Raw genomic sequence first — 19,283 nt, 5'->3', positions numbered from 1 at the left:
AACTGATCCAGCTGCCCTTGGTATTTATTAAAGTGTAAATCCCAGAGGCATTGTCCTCAGGAGCCTTTTGCAGAGGCTGTTTAATGGATTCATAGAAGTGTTGTGAAAAGAATTGTTTTCTGTACAAATTTCTTATATTTTCTGGGCATTTTCTTTTGCACTTAAATCTTTGAGGTCATAGAACTAATTATGGAATTAGGATAAAAGCAATTTTTTAAAAGATTTCACTTTTTCAAGCAGGCAAAGGAACATTTTTGATAAAAAAAACTTTGTTAACTTTAATTAAAAATAAATATTTCAAAATCTGAGCTCAACCACACAAAATGGCCTGATTTTTACCTAACCTTCAGAAACAATACATGATTTAAATAGAACCACTCTGATGGCTGGACGATCTTCAGAAATCAAACAATGATCTTAAAAACAAAAAAATGGTAGAAAAAAAGTAATGGACATCAATCTTGAGAGGCAACCCAAAATCCACAACTGGTGAAAACATGAAGTGGTGGTGAAGCTTCCCCAGAGAACCTTCATAAGCAAGACCCTTAGCCCCATATTGCTCCCCACAAGCTGCAAGCAGCTTACTGCCTACATGTTCCTAAGCGTTGGCCAAATCGAGAGAAAAAAATTGTTCGAAGAAGCAGTTGCATCTGAACTGAATCCATGCATGACCAGGTGCAAACTCAATGCACACAGAACCAAGGCTGGGATTGAAAAACCTTCTTGCTCAAAGTCTTACCAACTCTGCCCTTGATAGAAACCAAAATCACCACATCAGAAGAAGAAAAAAAAATGACAACAATGAAAAGCATCCATCTTTTCTTTGTAACCATGCTTATCAAAAATACCCTGACACTGAAGACTCTTCTTCCTGATATCTCACATTTTCAGCTGTCGCAGAGTTACTTCACTGTTGTCAGTAAATCTGCTCTCTTCAGCACTTTGAAATAAAGCTATAAGAACAGATGATGGTCTAAACTGTGTTTTCCCAATGATGCAATACAAACTTTTGAGACCCTTATCTTCCCTCTGCCTGAGGACATTATGAGCAGAAAAGAAGCCTTTCTCTGAGCATCTCCGCTTTCTTTGTCCCTTCTAACGGTTCCTTTTTTCCCCTTCTTTATTTATGAAAATCAGTTCTTGTTTCTTTGCAGGGTCTGACTAAAGTGAGGCGGGCTGGTCAGTGTTGTGAGGAATGTGCTCCTGCCAAAGGAAGCTGTCTTTACCAAGATACAATTCGTTACCATGGAGATATGTGGAATGGCACTGGATGCGAGTTCTGCACCTGTAACCGAGGTCAAGTCGTCTGTCTGAGGGCAGAATGTGGTCGTGTTGAATGCCCACAGGTGAGCCAGAAGGAAGGAGGTGTTCAATATCAGTAGCAGTTGTGAGAAACCTCTAAGGTGGACTTTTTTTTGGGAAACTGGAGTTAAGAAATTATTAAAAAAGAGCTTAGTTTCATGAAGCAGGTTTAAGAAACTCAAACTTAAATCCTCAACTCTGAATTGATTCCAGCCGAACGCTGCTGTGAGTTATTTTAATTAGCTCTGAGAATTAACTCTGAGTAGGTCGACTCGGAGTTGAGAACCTGTGTAATAGGTATGAAAAGCCATTATAAGTGGAGCCCCTATTCGATGAGTCACCATGACAGCAGGCAACAGGAAGTGCCTATTTCACACCACTGGAACTAGAGATTTGAAGGCAGAAATGAAAGAAAATAATTGGTAGAAGTGTTTAAAAGACAGAACAAAGGTGCTACAGATGCAAAGGTAGGGATATGGTGAAGAAGAAAATTGCTGCTTGAGTTAATACGCAAGTTTATATGAAGTTCGCTATGATAGGCTATTTTAGATTTGATTAAAAGAAATCTCCTCTTTGTTGTTCCATTTTTTAGATCACTAAAATAGATTTTTTTATGGTCAAAATCACATTGCTAGTCATAATTTTAATAATAGATTTTCAAAATTGCATTTTTGCAGCAGAAACTGAAATAAACTAAATATGTATTTCTGATGTCCTACATATGTTTCCTTATAAGAAAAATTGAGATCTGAAATGTATTTGTAGACAGCCAGAATGTTTATTTTAGATATGAAGAATGTCTTTTTGTTTGAAAAATTCACTATAACAAGAAAGAAATGTAAAAAAAAAATACTTATCCAGTTAAGCTAATAAATATTAAAACTGCAGCCCCAGCCTGTTCTAATCATGATAAGATTACAGGGAAAACTAGTTTACTGCTTGAATGGTATTGGACTGATATATTATATTTAGCTGAAATGTCACAGGGGAGAAACAGGAGTATAAAAACCATCCATTCATCTCACTGGGTTCCTCCCTTGTTAAAGAAGTCAATGCTACAAATGTGGGAACGGAGGTCTTGGATGTTTTTGATGGATTGTTAGGTGAAACAATAGTGCTAATAAAGACACCTGAATATGAAAGGACATCTATGCGCAGTGTGAGAGCCCTACCCCTATACATACACTTTATTATGTATTAACTGCTCGTTAACACTTAATTTCTAAGCAGCCAAACACATGGCGGCAACTCAGTGCATTTAGGCATGTAAACATGGTCAAGACAATCTCCTGCAGTTCAAACCGAGCATCAGTATGGGGAAGAAAGGTGATTCGAGTGACTTTGAACGTGGCATGATTGTTGGTGCCAGAAGGGCTGGTCTGAGTATTTCAGAAACTGCTGATCTACTGGGATTTTCACGCACAACCATCTCTAGGGTTTACAGAGAATGGTCCGAAAAAGAAAAAACATCCAGTGAGCGGCAGTTCTGTGGGCGGAAATGCCTTGTTGATGCCAGAGGTCAGAGGAGAATGGCCAGACTGGTTCGACCTGATAGAAGGGCAACAGTGACTCAAACAACCACCCGTTACAACCAAGGTGGGCAGAAGAGCATCTCTGAACGCACAGTACATCGAACTTTGAGGCAGATGGGCTACAGCAGCAGAAGACCACACCGGGTGCCACTCCTTTCAGCTAAGAACAGGAAACTGAGGCTACAATTTGCACAAGCTCATCGAAATTGGACAATAGAAGATTGGAAAAACGTTGCCTGGTCTGATGAGTCTCGATTTCTGCTGCGACATTCGGATGGTAGGGTCACAATTTGGCGTCTACAACATGAAAGCATGGATCCATCCTGCCTTGTATCAACGGTTCAGGCTGGTGGTGGTGGTGTCATGGTGTGGGGAATATTTTTTTGGCACTCTTTGGGCCCCTTGGTACCAATTGAGCATCGTTGCAACGCCACAGCCTACCTGAGTATTGTTGCTGACCATGTCCATCCCTTTATGACCACAATGTACCCAACTTCTGATGGCTACTTTCAGCAGGATAATGCGCCATGTCATAAAGCTGGAAACATCTCAGACTGGTTTCTTGAACATGACAATGAGTTCACTGTACTCAAATGGCCTCCATAGTCACCAGATCTCAATCCAATAGAGCATCTTTGGGATGTGGTGGAACGGGAGATTCGCATCATGGATGTGCAGCCGACCAATCTGCGGCAACTGTGTGATGCCATCATGTCAATATGGACCAAACTCCCTGAGGAATGCTTCCAGCACCTTGCTGAATCTATGCCACAAAGAATTGAGGCAGTTCTGAAGGCAAAAGGGGGTCCAACCCGTTACTAGCATGGGGTACCTAATAAAGTGGCCGGTGAGTGTATATGCCACTAAAATGCAGTAATTCTTCAGAAAAGCACTGTTAAAAGTCCTGCAAATTTTGATCTACCGTGAGGGTGATAAGTTTACTGTATAAGTAATATTGGTGTTGGTGAGTAATGTAATTTAGAGGTGTTTAATAACTGCTTCACAGTTTTGGTGCTTACACCTCTTGGCTGAATAAATCGAAAACAAATGTAGTGCTGATATTTTAAGAGTTTATCAGGGTTAGGGTTAGGGTGAATGTGTTTGTCAAACAATGCAAACCGAATTGGTCACCACAGTAATATTGGACAACTTTGTTCTTCAACTTGATTTGAGAAATCCTGAAAAGGTAGTTGAGGGTTTCTGACCTAATAGCTGTAAAATAATCTTGTTGGCTTGGTGGTCCTTATGCATGTCTTGATCTTAACTTGAGGGTGTTCAGCTGAGCCTTTAACCTCAATGTGATTAAACGCCATATTCGGTTTAAATCTGCTGAATCAGGATTAACCATGAAAGCTAATGAAAAGTCCTTCTCACTATAATGTGACCCAAAAATCCCATTTCCTGACTCTAAAAGGCTCCTACAGAGTTAATGGAAGCTGTCTTAGTTACTGTATTTTCTTCACGTGTTCCTACATTTTCAAGATTCTGCCTGTAGATATCGCCAGACTGGCTGGAACTGGAGTAGGAATATTCATTAAAGGTTATAGGGTTGTCACAGATAATCACTTAGTCAAGACGCAGTAAATTGAAAGACAAGATGGAACTAATGAGAAGAAGTGAAGCCTTAAAATGTGCAGCTTGGTCCAAAAAAAGGAATTAACGTGACAGCTACAAGGCTAACCTTCTGTGCTTCCCATATAATGATCTTATTATGTGGAATTAGCTTCAAATTAAAACAGAGACCTCATCTGTTAATTAAGACTCTTAAGATAGCTAGGAATGCTGGAGAGGTTTAGGCAAATTCAAAGACTCTTTAAGGTCAGTAACTGGTGTTTCTGTTATTTATTCTGAATTTCTGCTTCAAGGTGGGCAGGAATGGAGGAGGTTTAATCATATTGCTTTAATGTTCCTCCCTGGGGACCCTATAAAACCCCATTAATCATGCTATATCGCCATAATTTAAGCTGTTAAGTGTCATTAACTGTAAGTAGCATAACTGGCATGTGTCCAGCCCTGAAATGAACAAGGTCACTTTGCTAAGAAGATCATAGCTATTTAGCTCTCGTCTGTGCACCATTGTTAGTAACAGTTCAGAGAAGGTTATGGGTTTATTGACATCTTTGAGTCAGTAGGCCGAAAAAAGGGCTAACATTTATCGTTAGGTTTATGATCCTTCAACTTCTGACGTTACGTTCCACAGACTGAACACACTGTTTGAGTCTATGACATGCGAGCAACCTTGAAAGGCTAGAGAAAGACAAAGAACAACGCAAAGTTATTTAAGTAATGTGAACAACGTTCTATATCTACAGCAATTATTTGTCAAAAATATAACTTAGTGACAATATTTGCTTTAAATGTAAGAAAAACTTCATAAAAATAATTTTAAAATCCTCATATTTACAATTCAGAACAGTGAAGATTTAAATTATTTTTACAGTTTCACCACAAAGTGTAAACTTAACAAACTAAACAAAACATTCTGATATTGATATTTACAGAAGATTAACATAAATGAGATCATTTATAGTGCCAGGTTGGACAAACTATCCAAATGTTCATTAATTTGAATCCTAACAACTTTTGGGTGGGATACTCACCAGCTGTGGCATACAGTAGCGTGTGTAAAATGTTCCTAGAAGTTTATTATTTTAATTAATATTTAATTAATAATTGATTAAGAATAGTCTATAATTAATAAATCATGCTTTTATTTTCATGATTTGAAAGATTTTCTCCCAGCAATTGAAATCTATTCTATTTAGTGTTTAGTAGTAAACCAGCTTAGCAGCACAGTATATTTAGCTAAATGAGCAAAAAAACTTTCTTATTGATTATAATAAATCTATGTATGTATTATTATTGGAAAATCTGCAGAGATCAAGACATAATCTGTTACCTAGGCGATCACTTAACAGTAAACTAGGATGCTCACTGTTTTAACTAATTTCTGTTCATCAGGGCTTACAGTTTCTTATTTGTCTCTATCACTAAAAGAACAGTTTTTTTTCCACATTTTTAGAGGTGAGCTACTTGTCTTGTGTTGATATATAATAACTAGCATGTTAATAATCAACATTTTAGTTTTGTTATAGGTGTAAAAATTCTGCATTTAGTTATGTACACTGATTCTGAAAAAAAGTGGAAAATACTTGCTTCATACATGTTTTATGGCCATCAAAATGCTTCAGTGTTATTCTATGGGTCAAATAGTAAAGCAAAGCATAAAAGCATTTGGCACAATTTGGCACATTTGGAGAGGTTTTGGAGACTCTGGTGACATCAAAAGTTGAACACCCCACAGCTCTGAAACTATTGCAGCTAGAGGTCTGAGATTTTCTGCATTTGTGGTTGACATGATGTAGAACAAATGTAATACAATAAGACCTGCCTATTCTCAAGCAAGTCTTTATTACTGCTGTTCAAAAAAGACCTATCATTTTTGAGAATAAAAAAGCAACGTTGAGTCTAGGGTTGTCAAAAGTGTTGTATCCGGATACAATACTCGTTTTTAAAAGTATCGATACAATGCCACCACCAGTGGCACCTAAACAGTCATTCATCTAAAGTGCAGAATAGAGGACAATGCATTTTCAGAACACTGTGTGATTGAATAATTCTTTGCACTTTTCAGTTTCAGACTTTTTTTTTGTAAGAGGTGCAGCTGCTGAGAATGATTTTTGTTTCTTAACCGGTTTGGCTAGTGTCATTATTATGTGTGCAAAGCATAGCCAAGGAAGGAACACTTAATTTTAATTTTATAAGTTTTTTATCAAGCTTGCTTAATATTGTGCACAGCATACAACCTTTATTGTATTTATTTATTAATGCAATTAATAAATACAATAATTATGATGCAGTTTGGTCTGTGTATTACTCACCCAATTTATATATTCAGAAACTAGATGGTGTTAGTTTTCAAATGATGTATCACCCATGTAATTTGGACTTAGAGTTCCTAAGTTATTTGCTTTTCCATTTGGGTATGCAAAACAGGTAAGAATTTCCCAAAATGAAGTGGATTGTGATTGTACAATAAATGAATGTACTGGAATAACCAGGACTGAGTACATTTTTAAATGTCCCTTCCTTTTATTTCTGTTTTTAGGATTCAGAGCTTGTTCATCTGCCAGGAAAGTGCTGTCCTGAATGTTCGTCAGTGAAACCCTCCTGCCTCTATGAGGGGAAATCTTTCAAGGTACCACTTTCTGCTTTGTGGCTCATTCAAGTATAAAAGTTTTTTTGAAATGTTTGTAGTTAACATCAGCGTGGCTAGAGGAAGAAAAATACATACGGTTTAATTTTAAAGTATTTTTATACTTTCAGGAGAAAAAGAAACATCTGAAGTGCTATATTTAAAGTTAGCACATAGCCAAATAATTATAATAATTCTGTCACTGCCAAGAAAAACAACCAAGTTTTATGGTCTGTTTTTGTAACTTTCTAAGCATTTTGCCGTTGATCCTGAAGGATTTCCTGGATTTCATCATTTATGGCATGAAAAAACTGATTGTAGAGCTGAGGTTATATGACAGTGTCACTCAGGATCAAATTATACAAACCCAAGACATCTACAAAAGGCAGGAGGATGCAACTGAACCCATAAATGGGAGCTATAACCATTAAAATGTATTGCTGTTTGTCCATTTGTAGCAAAATAATTAGTGGTTTGAATACTTAAAAGACCTTTGGATTACAGTCTGGAAAGATGCTTTAGAATAATAACCCACAATATCCAAGCTTCATCTTGGAATTAATTTAAAAGTAAAATAAAAGGCAAGATTCTAAGATAATGAAATAATTTCTCTGTTTTGCTTCATAACTTGTTTTTTGTTTTTCCTGGAGTGGCTGGAAATGTCTTTGATGAGTACCTAGCATTTAAAGGATGACTATTGGAGATCTAGTTTAAAGTTTATTTCCTAAACCCAAAATGTTGTGTCCAATTCCTGTCTTTAAAGGCCCATGTCCTGCACAATTTAGATGCATCTCTGCTCCAACACACCTGGTCGATGAAATTAAATGAAAATAGTCAGAAAATATATTTTTTTGTACTTGTCTTTATTTAAAAAAAAAGAAATTCCTAAAATTGCTACTAAGGGTTTGAATTTTTTTAAAATATTTTTTTCTATTTACTATTAATGTCCATAGACAGTATATCAGGTATTTAAAGAAAAAAAAGAAAAAAAGTACCCAAATTGATGATGTAAATTCTGAGAGACTTAACGTTACAGGGTTAAATCACATCATTAATGATTTATCAAATCAGTTCCAGGAGAGGCTCTCCTTTTTATTAAAGCTAATCAAAGATTACTTTCAAAAACATTGTGCAACATTTCTCAATATAAAAGATAAAATCAAGATAGAAATGTAAAACAAAGAAATACAGTATGAGATCAAAGCAATTGTACAAGATATTGGGTATGTGCACACATTCCCAGTTGATTATATTGCATGTAATGGAGAAATCTTATGGAGGTGTGGTAGATCAGAGTTGCAGAAGTGGCAGTGATATTAATATTGCACATTAATCAGCGGTGACTTTAGATATGAGCGCTGATGAGGGTAACATCTCTCAAAAAGAAACTGTTTCTCTGTCTGTTTGTCTTGGAACGCAGCTCAAACAGAGTGTGATCTGTCCATTTTGATTTTGAGTGGTCTGCTGGGGTACTGGGTGGTGTAAATGTATGTGAGGGGAGGGGGGGGCAGCCAGTAATTCCTTGTGTTGCGTTGACTGTCCTCTGAAGCCTTGCTCTGTCTGCCTTAGTGTGGTTCCTGAACCAGCAGCTTCTTGTCCAAGTTCCTGAGCTCTTGAGTCCATGTTTACTGTTTGTAAGCACCAGCTCCTTTGTGAGATATTTTCTAAAGATTACTCATTTTCCCTTGAGATCAGTCCCACCACAGTAATCAGCTAATTTGATGATGATTTGTTTGTGGGATGGACTGCATAGGTGTCGAGGTGTCGTCTATAATTCTCTTCTTGACGACTTAAAATTGAAGCTAAGTTTTATAAAAATTCAAAGTTCTTAAACAGCAGAAAAAGTCTCAAACAAAGATCAAAAAATTTAGGCAGAGGCAGCTGAGTCAGGGTCCAGTGTGTTTATTGCTAAACACAACACATTCACACTGAGCTGGTCACCGGTGAGCCGAAGCTGAACAAATGGTGAACACAGCTCCCTTTTATACATTTCTTATCGGTGGAAAACCCCCTTCAGAACATATTTCAGTCTTTGGTAAAGGTCACATTGATATTTATCTGCAAAACACGGTGACATTCATAGACACATCTCATTCTTGTGAGAGCAATCTCTCAGGCCATGAAAACATCTGGTGCATTCAAATCAGAAACTTATGACGGTTTAGTCACAAACATGTCAGAACACATCTTTCCCTAGCTTCAAGCCATGTCAGTCTGGCCTACTGCTCCCCCTTCGTATCTTAGTCAAAGCATCACCCTTTCTGGGACCATTACCGCTCTGTGTGCCTTGAAAATAACAACTCTTTTTGTATGGCCAAATTTTGCTGAGCTGGGCAACCTTGAGATGTCAAATATTTCATTTTTATTGAGTGTGCTTTCTTATCACTAAGGGGCCTCAACCCTGCGTTGTCCTGCAGACTTCACTCCTATTGGGGCCAGGTGCAATAGTTACACATACTCACTGCTCTGCTTTTCTCCTCTCTGGCCTTGAATGGCTCCATAACAGTATTTGGGAAAACAACTTTAAACTTATAAAACATTAACTTTATTTTATCTTATGATTAGTGCAGATTAATACACAACAGAGGCAGTACAGGAGGGGGCTGGAGGAAGTGTGATGATGCTGAGAAGGCAGTGGACAGCTTCATAATCTAGGGTCTGCTATTTATAGTCCTGAATCCAGATGGAGGGGATGTAGGGGCATCCAGGGTGTCTCACTTGGTGATGAGCTTGTGTGGGTTGATTGTGTCGAAGGCCAGGCTGTAATCCAGATAGAGCAATCCTGGCATAACTCTGCTGTTTCTCCTGGGGGTCATATAGTAGCATGAAGAGCTACTATATGACAATGCAGTCCTCTGTGAAACTGTTCACCCAATATCCTAACAGGTAGAAGTTGAGTATTGGGGGTAAGGTTGCCAACTCCCTAAAAACAAAAAGGGACACCTCATGTGCGTGCCAGCTGACCCGATTGCCTTTACCCCTCCTGGTGTGGTGATTTTTTTTTTAGCTCCCCTTTGTTTGTGAAATGCTTTTTTTAACTGTTTGACTCAGATCTGCATTGAATTAGATGAATATTTGCAGTGTGCTTTATATTCATTATCATGGACTTTTTCCTCCCAGGTATTTGTTTTTTCCCATTCCTCCCTATATTTCTGCATCCTTTTTTCCTTTTTTTTGTTTTTTTCGGAGGAGGTGCATCACTATACGAAGGTGCACCGCCCCCAAAAGCAGCATCAGAATTTAAATTACTCCGTTCGTCCCCCATACTGCTCTGTTCTCTCCCACTACCGTATCTTCTCCATGAGCAACACTTGGCTCGACCAATGGGATGAGGGGATTCTTGATCGTTACATATACTTTGTCAGCTCATTGGTCACAATGCAGGACAGGGTCAGGGGAACAAGTTTACAGTAAGTCTTGTATCTAACGTGCCCTTGTTCTTCATTTTCCATTAGCTTTTTACTGACTATTTTTTTACTGTCACAGAAATAGAACAAAGTGTGTTCCTTTTCAAGTAACCATGGGACAGGTACTTATATTTCTAAATACGGAACAATTTTTCAAGGCCAGTTGGCAACCCTAATCGGGGGAAACAATCCCTGATGTATTGGAGAAAGAGTCTCTCGTAGCACTTCATGGTAATAGGTGTGAGGTCAACTGGGCGGTAATCCTTCAGGCTGGTTATGGTAGAGGTTTGAAACTGGGGTGTTTCTAGCAGACTTCAGGCTGTGTGTGGGGGGGTGGGGGTGGTTGGGGGCCTTGGGGGGTGAAGTAAACCACGACTTTTGCCTTACTGACATTTCTTATGAATCATCTAAAACATTTTGTTTTACTGTTTTTGGGAGATGCATAGACATACACTATATTGCCAAAAGTATTTGCTCACCCATCCAAATTATTGGAATCAGGTGTTCCAATCACTTCCATGGCCACAGGTGTATAAATTCAAGCACCTAGGCATGCAGACTGTTTTTACAAACATTTGTGAAAGAATGGGTCGCTCTCAGGAGCTCAGTGAATTCCAGCGTGGAACTGTGATAGGATGCCACCTGTGCAACAAATCCAGTCGTGAAATTTCCTCGCTCCTAAATATTCCACAGTCAACTGTCAGCTGTATTATAAGAAAATGGAAGTGTTTGGGAACGACAGCAACTCAGCCACGAAGTGGTAGGCCACGTAAACTGACGGAGCGGGGTCAGCGGATGCTGACGCGCATAGTGCGAAGAGGTCGCCAACTTTCTGCAGAGTCAATCACTACAGACCTCCAAACTTCATGTGGCCTTCAGATTAGCTCAAGAACAGTGCGCAGAGAGCTTCATGGAATGGGTTTCCATGGTGGAGCAGCTGCATCCAAGCCATACATCACCAAGTGCAATGCAAAGCGTCGGATGCGGTGGTGTAAAGCACGCCGCCACTGGACTCTAGAGCAGTGGAGACGCGTTCTCTGGAGTGACGAATCGCGCTTCTCCATCTGGCAATCTGATGGACGGGTCTGGGTTTGGCGGTTGCCAGGAGAACGGTACTTGTCTGACTGCATTGTGCCAAGTGTAAAGTTTGGTGGAGGGGGGATTATGGTGTGAGGTTGTTTTTCAGGAGCTGGGCTTGGCCCCTTAGTTCCAGTGAAAGGAACTCTGAATGCTTCAGCATACCAAGACATTTTGGACAATTCCATGCTCCCAACTTTGTGGGAACAGTTTGGAGCTGGCCCCTTCCTCTTCCAACATGACTGTGCACCAGTGCACAAAGCAAGGTCCATAAAGACATGGATGACAGAGTCTGGTGTGGATGAACTTGACTGGCCTGCACAGAGTCCTGACCTCAACCCGATAGAACACCTTTGGGATGAATTAGAGCGGAGACTGAGAGCCAGGCCTTCTCGTCCAACATCAGTGTGCGACCTCACAAATGCGCTTCTGGAAGAATGGTCAAAAATTCCCATAAACACACTCCTAAACCTTGTGGACAGCCTTCCCAGAAGAGTTGAAGCTGTTCTAGCTGCAAAGGGTGGACCGACGTCATATTGAACCCTATGGATTAGGAACGGGATGTCACTTAAGCTCATATGTGAGTCAAGGCAGGTGAGCAAATACTTTTGGCAATATAGTGTACTTCAAATGAAATCTCTGACTCTGATCAGTCTAGTCACGTTTTTGGTTGTGAATTATGCATCCCTGCTGGGCTACTCTAAGAAATAAAGAATATTATATGAGGTTAATTCATTTTCTTACTCATCCAGGGTCGTACTTTCTACGCTGCTAAGAAAGCAGATGAGTAATGCATGAGAACAGTGCATAAGTGCTAGCAGCTGATAGAGAAACATTTTCTTGTTTCTTTGACTTAAAGCGCATGGTGTATTGCTTTTTTATTATAAGTTGATATGGTTTAAAAAGTTTTTATTTTATCCTTATTTTGACACTCCTGCTGCTGGTGGTGGGACTTTGTCCTTGGTGAACTCATTAGTTCCCTTATTCGATGTCCCGCTTCTTTCAAATAACACTAATCAAAATGCAGCATTGGCCTCCTTTTAAATACGAGTGAGATTTATCAGAATTAAAAATTAAAATCAGCCTGGTCTGAGCTTTCTGTCACTGGTTGAGGTCTATTTAACAATGTCTTTTTTTGCAGAATGGGGCCCGTTGGACTGATGGCAGCTGCCGTGAGTGTGAATGCCACGATGCCCAGGTGACTTGTTATCTTCGTTCCTGCCCCGGTTGCCCATCAGGAACCCTGGCTGTTATAAACGAAGGCCAATGCTGCCCCGAGTGTCAACAGGGTACGTCATTATTCTGCAAAAATACTAGATACAGCGTGTGTTAGAAAAACTCTGTTGGGTCTGAAGACTAAGGAAGTTGATCCTTTTTTATTTTATACTAGTTTCCATTTTCCATGTATTCTTTAAAAACACATTAAAAGCCAACCTTGGAAAAACCTCTCGAAGGATTAATACTAATTTAATTGTGAAAACAGGTTTTAGGCATTTATAACCGAGCCTTTAGCCCTAAATTAGATTTGCTACACAAAATAATTGATATGTAATAAAAGAAAGTGCTCATATTAATATTAGTATGTTTTGGTTTATTTTTTGTCCCAAGAAGTGCAGCAGTTAAATTCAGTGACTTAGTTTTGTTCCTCACCATGCCGTGCCTCAAACTCTCTCACTCCCCAGCATCAACTATTGTGTTCAGAATGCATGTATGTCGTATCATCTCTGTCTAAAGCAGTATTGGTTATTTGACAGATTATGTTTGATCACAGAAAAACTTAACAGACTAGAGTTAAAGGTGGTTACAGAGGTGCTGAACAGGTAAGACTGTGGCTGCTGGAGATGAGCAGAGGATGACTTTATTTAAAATCATAAATCTACATATGTTGGACGTTTGGGTCTTAAAGTAAGGGTATAGTGGAGTATCTTTTGGTTTTGAGTTCCTGAAGGATCATCTTATTTGTTGGTTGTCTCATACATATTTTGGACATTCTTGCTTTTGCTGAACACTTTGAGTGTTTATGTATCCAGTTAGCTTTAGTTTTAGCCATTCATTGTTGCTCCATTATTCTTACTATAAATTTTTGGGGCGGACAAAGTCACAAGAACTTACATTTTTGAAAAAAAAAAGAAAAATGTCCTATTCTTTTAATAAAGAGGCACTCAAATCTACATATAAAGATACAGAACCTTTGGGCAACAGTTAAAACATACAGTAATTATTATACCTCAGTTTCTTCCAAATATATAGGCTCTGATTAGCAGGTCTATTGCTGGACCACCAGATGTGCAAAATCAAATATTCATATGAGAGTTTGATTGTGAAATCTCAAGATCGCAATCGACAAAAAAAGAAACTGCACTTGTTACTCAAACACATATAAAGAGGATTGCTATTTGTTACGGTGATCAGAAATTGCATCATGGTTTCCACTAAATGCGAGCATTTTAGCTTGTATTTTTGCATTTTACTTTTACTCCTTCCCCACTTCCTGTTGGACTCACAGCATTCCTGCTCAATTATTGCATAAGTCTGACAAAAAAAAAAAAACAACCTGTCGCAGGCATGATCTGCGAGTGGTCTTTCCCTTCCATGTTCTCGTTACACTAGCATACTGTAGTTACGACAGAAATCTTGCAACCCATTTTTTGTCGATGTGCAAAACAGAATAAACACCAGATAAAGGAACATGTACAATAGTTATATACTCATTAAAAGCTATTTTACTATTTCTATAATCAGAATAATAAAATGCAGTTGTCTTTTCTTTAACGCCGACCTGACATGTTGTCTCTTTGAGACGACAGACGCTCACTTGGGAAAAAAGCAGCTTCTTTATTCTTTACATAATTGCTCATTAATGAATCCCATATGTCTGCAGACTCTCAGTTGTCGTCATTGGCAGGAATACTTTAATTGATCATAAACTGGAGATATTCAAACACAAATTGTTTGCATCAAACTAAACTTTTGTTTTTAACTGATTGAGGGCATTCTAGCTATATTATGAACTTTGTCTTCACCTGTTTGACAAATAAACCATTGTCATTACCAACCCGACACCATCAGATTCTAACAATTACATTTTAAATAATTTATGCCAGCATTAATTATTAAAACTTTACTTTCTTTCTTTTTCTTTTCCAAAAACTTTAGGTTCAGTTCTAATATATATAGTCCCTCAACGTTGTGTCTGTTAGGCAAAGTTTCGAAATTTAACTGACAGCCAGCATTACCAGAAATAGTTTGTAAATACAATTTGTCCCTCGCTAAAACTCTGTAAATATGTAAATACGAAGTTTGAAGAGGCTGATGAACAGAGAGCGAGTTTATAGTTATGCATAACAGACTGAGAGTGTCTTTGGGGGTAAAGCCTTGCCAGATGAGCGACAAGCTGCTGTCGCCTGAAGAAAGAAATATTCTCATTTTGCCTAAGAAAGGCCTCCTAATTATTATCGCTTCAGTTTTGATACTGTAACTTTAACAAAATAAGGAAGAAATAATCTATCAGTATTCTACTCATTCAGGTCCAGACCAGGCCATTTTTACATTGTCCAGCTCTGGGGCCCCCTTCAAGTTCTTCAGCAATTAAATCTAAGGTGGCTGTTGGATGGGAGTAAACAGCCCAGACTAAACCCTGCTAGTGCACTAATGAGCCTTGGTCATAAGGCCTAAATCCATCTTTAATTAGAGGCATACATTTAATCAACAGGCCCTGTGGTACTATTGTTCAGCACCTGCTGGTGCCAACTGTATGGCAGCTCGGCCTCAGGGCAGCTGTGGCTGCAGTGTATCGTACCACAGTCAGTGTGCAAATATGTGTATGAATGGGTGAATGACTGAGGGTAGTGAGAAGTGCTTTGGTATAAGTGCTCTGCAAGTACAGGCCATTTAAGGGTTTTAAACCATTTCTTATTTAATAAAAAATACATGAATTAACCTGCATTAATTACTTAAACAAATGAAGAGCTACTATTATATACTGACAGATATTTTACACTAAATTACACAGTTTAAGTAACTTTAATGAGCCCAGATTTGATGAAGATTTATTAATAAGTCGGACAGTTTAGGCAGCTGTCTGTGCAGCAGGACTAGTCACACTTCTTTCCTTCCGTTCTTCATACCATATTTATGCTCACTGATGGGTCAGAGCCTACAATGTCCCAATAGAAAGGTATGGGAAATCTAAAGAAGACCAAGTATTACATTATTTTAGTAAAAATGTGCAGGTTTTCATCCGAACGTACCAAATGGATTTCTTTTTCTTAGTTTCTTAAAAAATGTGTAGCAGTCAGCAGTTTCTGTACATAAAACGATGGAGCCCAGTCAGTTTACCTACTGCAGTTACAGGCGGCCAACGTTTTTACAGTCAATGCTGGAAGTTCACACCGGATGTTTCTCCTGCTTCCTTTTATAATGCTCTATGCAGACAACAACAGAAACCTTGGGTATAGGAGGCAAGTTCCCTGATCGAATTTACCAAACTACATTTAAGCCCCTTTTCCATTGCAACTCAAAAGCCTGGGACTTTTGAACGTCTAAACACATTTACCAAGATTAATTCACTCTCTGGGCTTTACTTTCCTGGGGGTTTTGTTCTTTCGGGTTTTTCAGGGGTGGTTTGTGTAAAGCTGCAATGCTTTCTTCCCCCAAAAATCTGTATTCTTGTCACATAAATATGTTTAGATATGGGTCTGATGGCCAGGCTGGTGTGGGCTGTGGGAGCTTCGGCTAGCCACGGTTCTTGAGTCTGTAAAGTTTCTAAGTTTCATATAGTAGGTTCTCAGGAGATTTTTAAAAGTATATTTTTGTATCATATTAGGGAAAACATTCAAAAAATTTACTTGTTTCATCCTTTGAGATCTCAGATGTAAATCTCATTCCTTCATTCAAGTCTCTAGCAAATAAAGCTTCCTATTCAATATATACCCTATAAAGTTAAGATGGATTCAGACAGAATTTGTCTTTGTATAACAAAAGGTATTCACATTTAATTTTAAATATTGTAAATGTGTCTTTCTCTTAGATTTATATTGTCATACCGAGAACAAAAAACACCTCCATGAGGCCATTCATATGTGTTTGAGTGAGATTTTTCATAGTGTTCATGGCTGAGAATAGAAACAGTGCATAATGCGCTCAACGTCTCCCTCTTTTTTAGCCTCTTTTCTTGCTTGAATCATAAATCTTCAACTAGGTCTATTAATCAAGGGCTGTCTTTAGGACCAGAGGTCAGTATTCTGCTCCTCTATTGGTCAGCTCTCAAACGGGGGGCCATGGCCAAGAGTTATGCTGCCCTCACATCTCAGGGGAGCAGATGTAAAAATGAGCGCTTTGCTTGCAGTTTTCCGCGTGTTCCTTTTTTTTTGTGGCACACCATATATTTATTGCCTTAAATAATTTTTATTCCGGAAATTACATTGGATTTATAAACTTTTTTATTTTTATTTAGCACTCTGCAGCTGTATTCATAATCCCTTAAACATCTTGATATTTAGTTTCTGTAGTATCTTACTACAGCTTTCACCCTCATTTATAGACCAACACATATGGTGAGACTTTTTTTAATTAAAGAAGCAGCTAAATACTGTAGCTCATCTGAGGAATACATCAAAGTAAATTCTTAGGTAAAGCAGGATGGAGGATTACCTTCACCTACCAACTGCTCAACATCCCTAAAGATACAGTCAACGAATCAGCTAAATGCTTTAGAACAGGGCCAAGGACCCCCAAACTGATGGAGAGATGGAGCGGGGACCCCTAATTATATATACTGTATGAAATTGTGTTATATCAAGCTGGTCCTATAGTCCCTCTATTACAGATGGTATTGTGAATGAAATGGTACCCCCCTGTTGAAGACCTCCACTTTAGAGGATATCCATCTAGCATTTCATTGATTCCTTTTCTTTTGCGTATCTGAGATGGCGTTTTAGGGCTACAGGACCAGGAGGGAACCACATACATCAATTCAGTCTGTTTCCAGACGAAGCAACTGTAAATGTACTGTATGCTGTCATTCCAGCACCTCCATGTCCCCCTGGTCTCCCTCCACTTGCTAGAAAACCTCCAAAGGTCAGAAGGTATCCTGATCAGATGTTCGAACTACAATAAACTCCTCTTCATGTAGAGGCGGATCAGCTGTCACTAGAGAGCCACCAGTATGGCATTTCTGACCTATAGTTTAGCAGAGCTAGAGCCATGTTGATAACAATAATTTTCAAAACTTTAACCTGAAGTTTTGAAAACTAATGTTCCCATATCTCAAAAAAACTTGAAGGCATGATGTTTAAAATCCCATGACTATACATGATGGTATATGTGTAGGCAGACTGTGAAATGAAGAGCTTAGCTTTATGGTTCAGCTTGTTCAATATTCTGGGAAACCAGTGCAATCTCTGAATTACTGCTAACAAAGTCTGGATCTTTCTATCAAACTCCCTCTTCATTCGACCTTCCTGCAAAGAAAGAGGTCCAGTCTTTCCTGTTTTTAATTTGAAATAAATCCTATACCTGAAACTTTTCCATTATATTTACCTTGTCAGTGCCTTTCCTGAAAGTTTAACTTTAAATAGAGTGACTTGCAAGTCGCACTCTGAAGTAGGACTGATTGACTTTGATTTGGACTCCCTGCAGCGAGTCTGAGATGTTTGATAATTATAGTCACTGACAGTAATTTTAGCCCTCCACACAGTAATGCAACATCCTCCATTTCACCAATACTTTTATCAACAGAATTAGAAGAAGCTAAATGGATTTGATCCTTCCTAAGGCTTTATTGTCTCATATGGAGGCTGTCGTTATGGAAAATTTGGCTGCGTAGGGAGGAAGGATTTCCAAGTTGGTGCAGCTGCGTTTTACAATTAAGCTACCCCCAAAATGCTGGCTATAACTAATAAGTTGGCCAGTCTCCATAGAAGGTCAAACTTCTACAAACAATCAAGCATAACAGACAAGGACTATTTACCATAGCGATCAAGCACCCTTGCATTTCTTGTCATCATGAAGCTCTTATCTGTGGCGGTCTTTTTAATTTTGTGCCTCAGGGATTGTGGTAGAAGTGATAGAAGTGAGAGGACTGGGCTCTGTACAAGCATCAAAGCTGTTCTCTATCTGTTTTTGTTCATGCTCGCCTCTCAAAGCAAACAAAACCATCTTGTACCCATGAAAGTGAAGCCCTTTATATAAATGTGTTAATTTGTTTCTTAATGTAATTTTTATTGTATGCATAAAATAACATGTTTACAGATAGAGCTATTGATGGAAACAATATAGTCATGCAAGATTTAGGTACTGGTAATAATCTTCAGATTCTGGTGTCAGTATCAACCATTAAACCTTGTGGTGTAGCAAGGCAAAAACTGCTCGCTTCTGTAAGGTTCCCATTTTATCACTTTCTCCTGCTTCACATATTCTCTCACATTTTTCTTGTGCAGAAGCTTTTGCTGTTCTCTCCAATCTTCAGTACAAAACTTTGGCCTGAGGGTAAAATTTAAGGTCAAGCAGTGAGATGAGAGGCAGATGGGAAGAAGATGAATGTTGGAGTAAAATGAATCTGTAAAAGAAGAATGAACAAAAAGAGGAAAAGATACGGTAGATTAGAGAAGGAGAAGAGTGATAGAGATACTTAGAACAGTATGTTCTTGCTTGCTGACAGTCTTATTGGCCGTTAGGATTAAAGTAGCATCTCATTTTTCTCATGTTCAACTTCTCTTTCTCTCTTTCACGCCTTCGTAGTCTCCCTTGCTATAACTCTCCTTCTTGTCT

The 19,283-nt window shown here is 38.6% G+C and overlaps 1 protein-coding gene across 1 annotated transcript in view; it reads left to right on the top strand.

Annotated features, from left to right (window-relative positions):
* LOC119797455 (extracellular matrix protein FRAS1-like) overlaps window positions 1-19,283 on the top strand; it is a gene marked incomplete at its 3' end in the record, with an annotated part of 322,128 nt that overhangs the window by 146,598 nt on the left and 156,247 nt on the right. The window contains exons 9-11 of the mRNA XM_038306524.1: window positions 1,155-1,346; window positions 6,943-7,032; window positions 12,655-12,802. Of these exons, the coding sequence (XP_038162452.1) occupies window positions 1,155-1,346; window positions 6,943-7,032; window positions 12,655-12,802 (430 nt within the window). The remainder of the gene's footprint in view (window positions 1-1,154; window positions 1,347-6,942; window positions 7,033-12,654; window positions 12,803-19,283) is intronic.

Source organism: Cyprinodon tularosa, unplaced genomic scaffold (assembly GCF_016077235.1).
Source record: "Cyprinodon tularosa strain WSP-4 unplaced genomic scaffold, ASM1607723v1 ctg583, whole genome shotgun sequence".
Lineage (NCBI taxonomy): Eukaryota > Metazoa > Chordata > Actinopteri > Cyprinodontiformes > Cyprinodontidae > Cyprinodon > Cyprinodon tularosa.
Note: the sequence above shows the minus strand (reverse complement) of the source record. Positions and strands in the feature narration are given on the sequence as shown.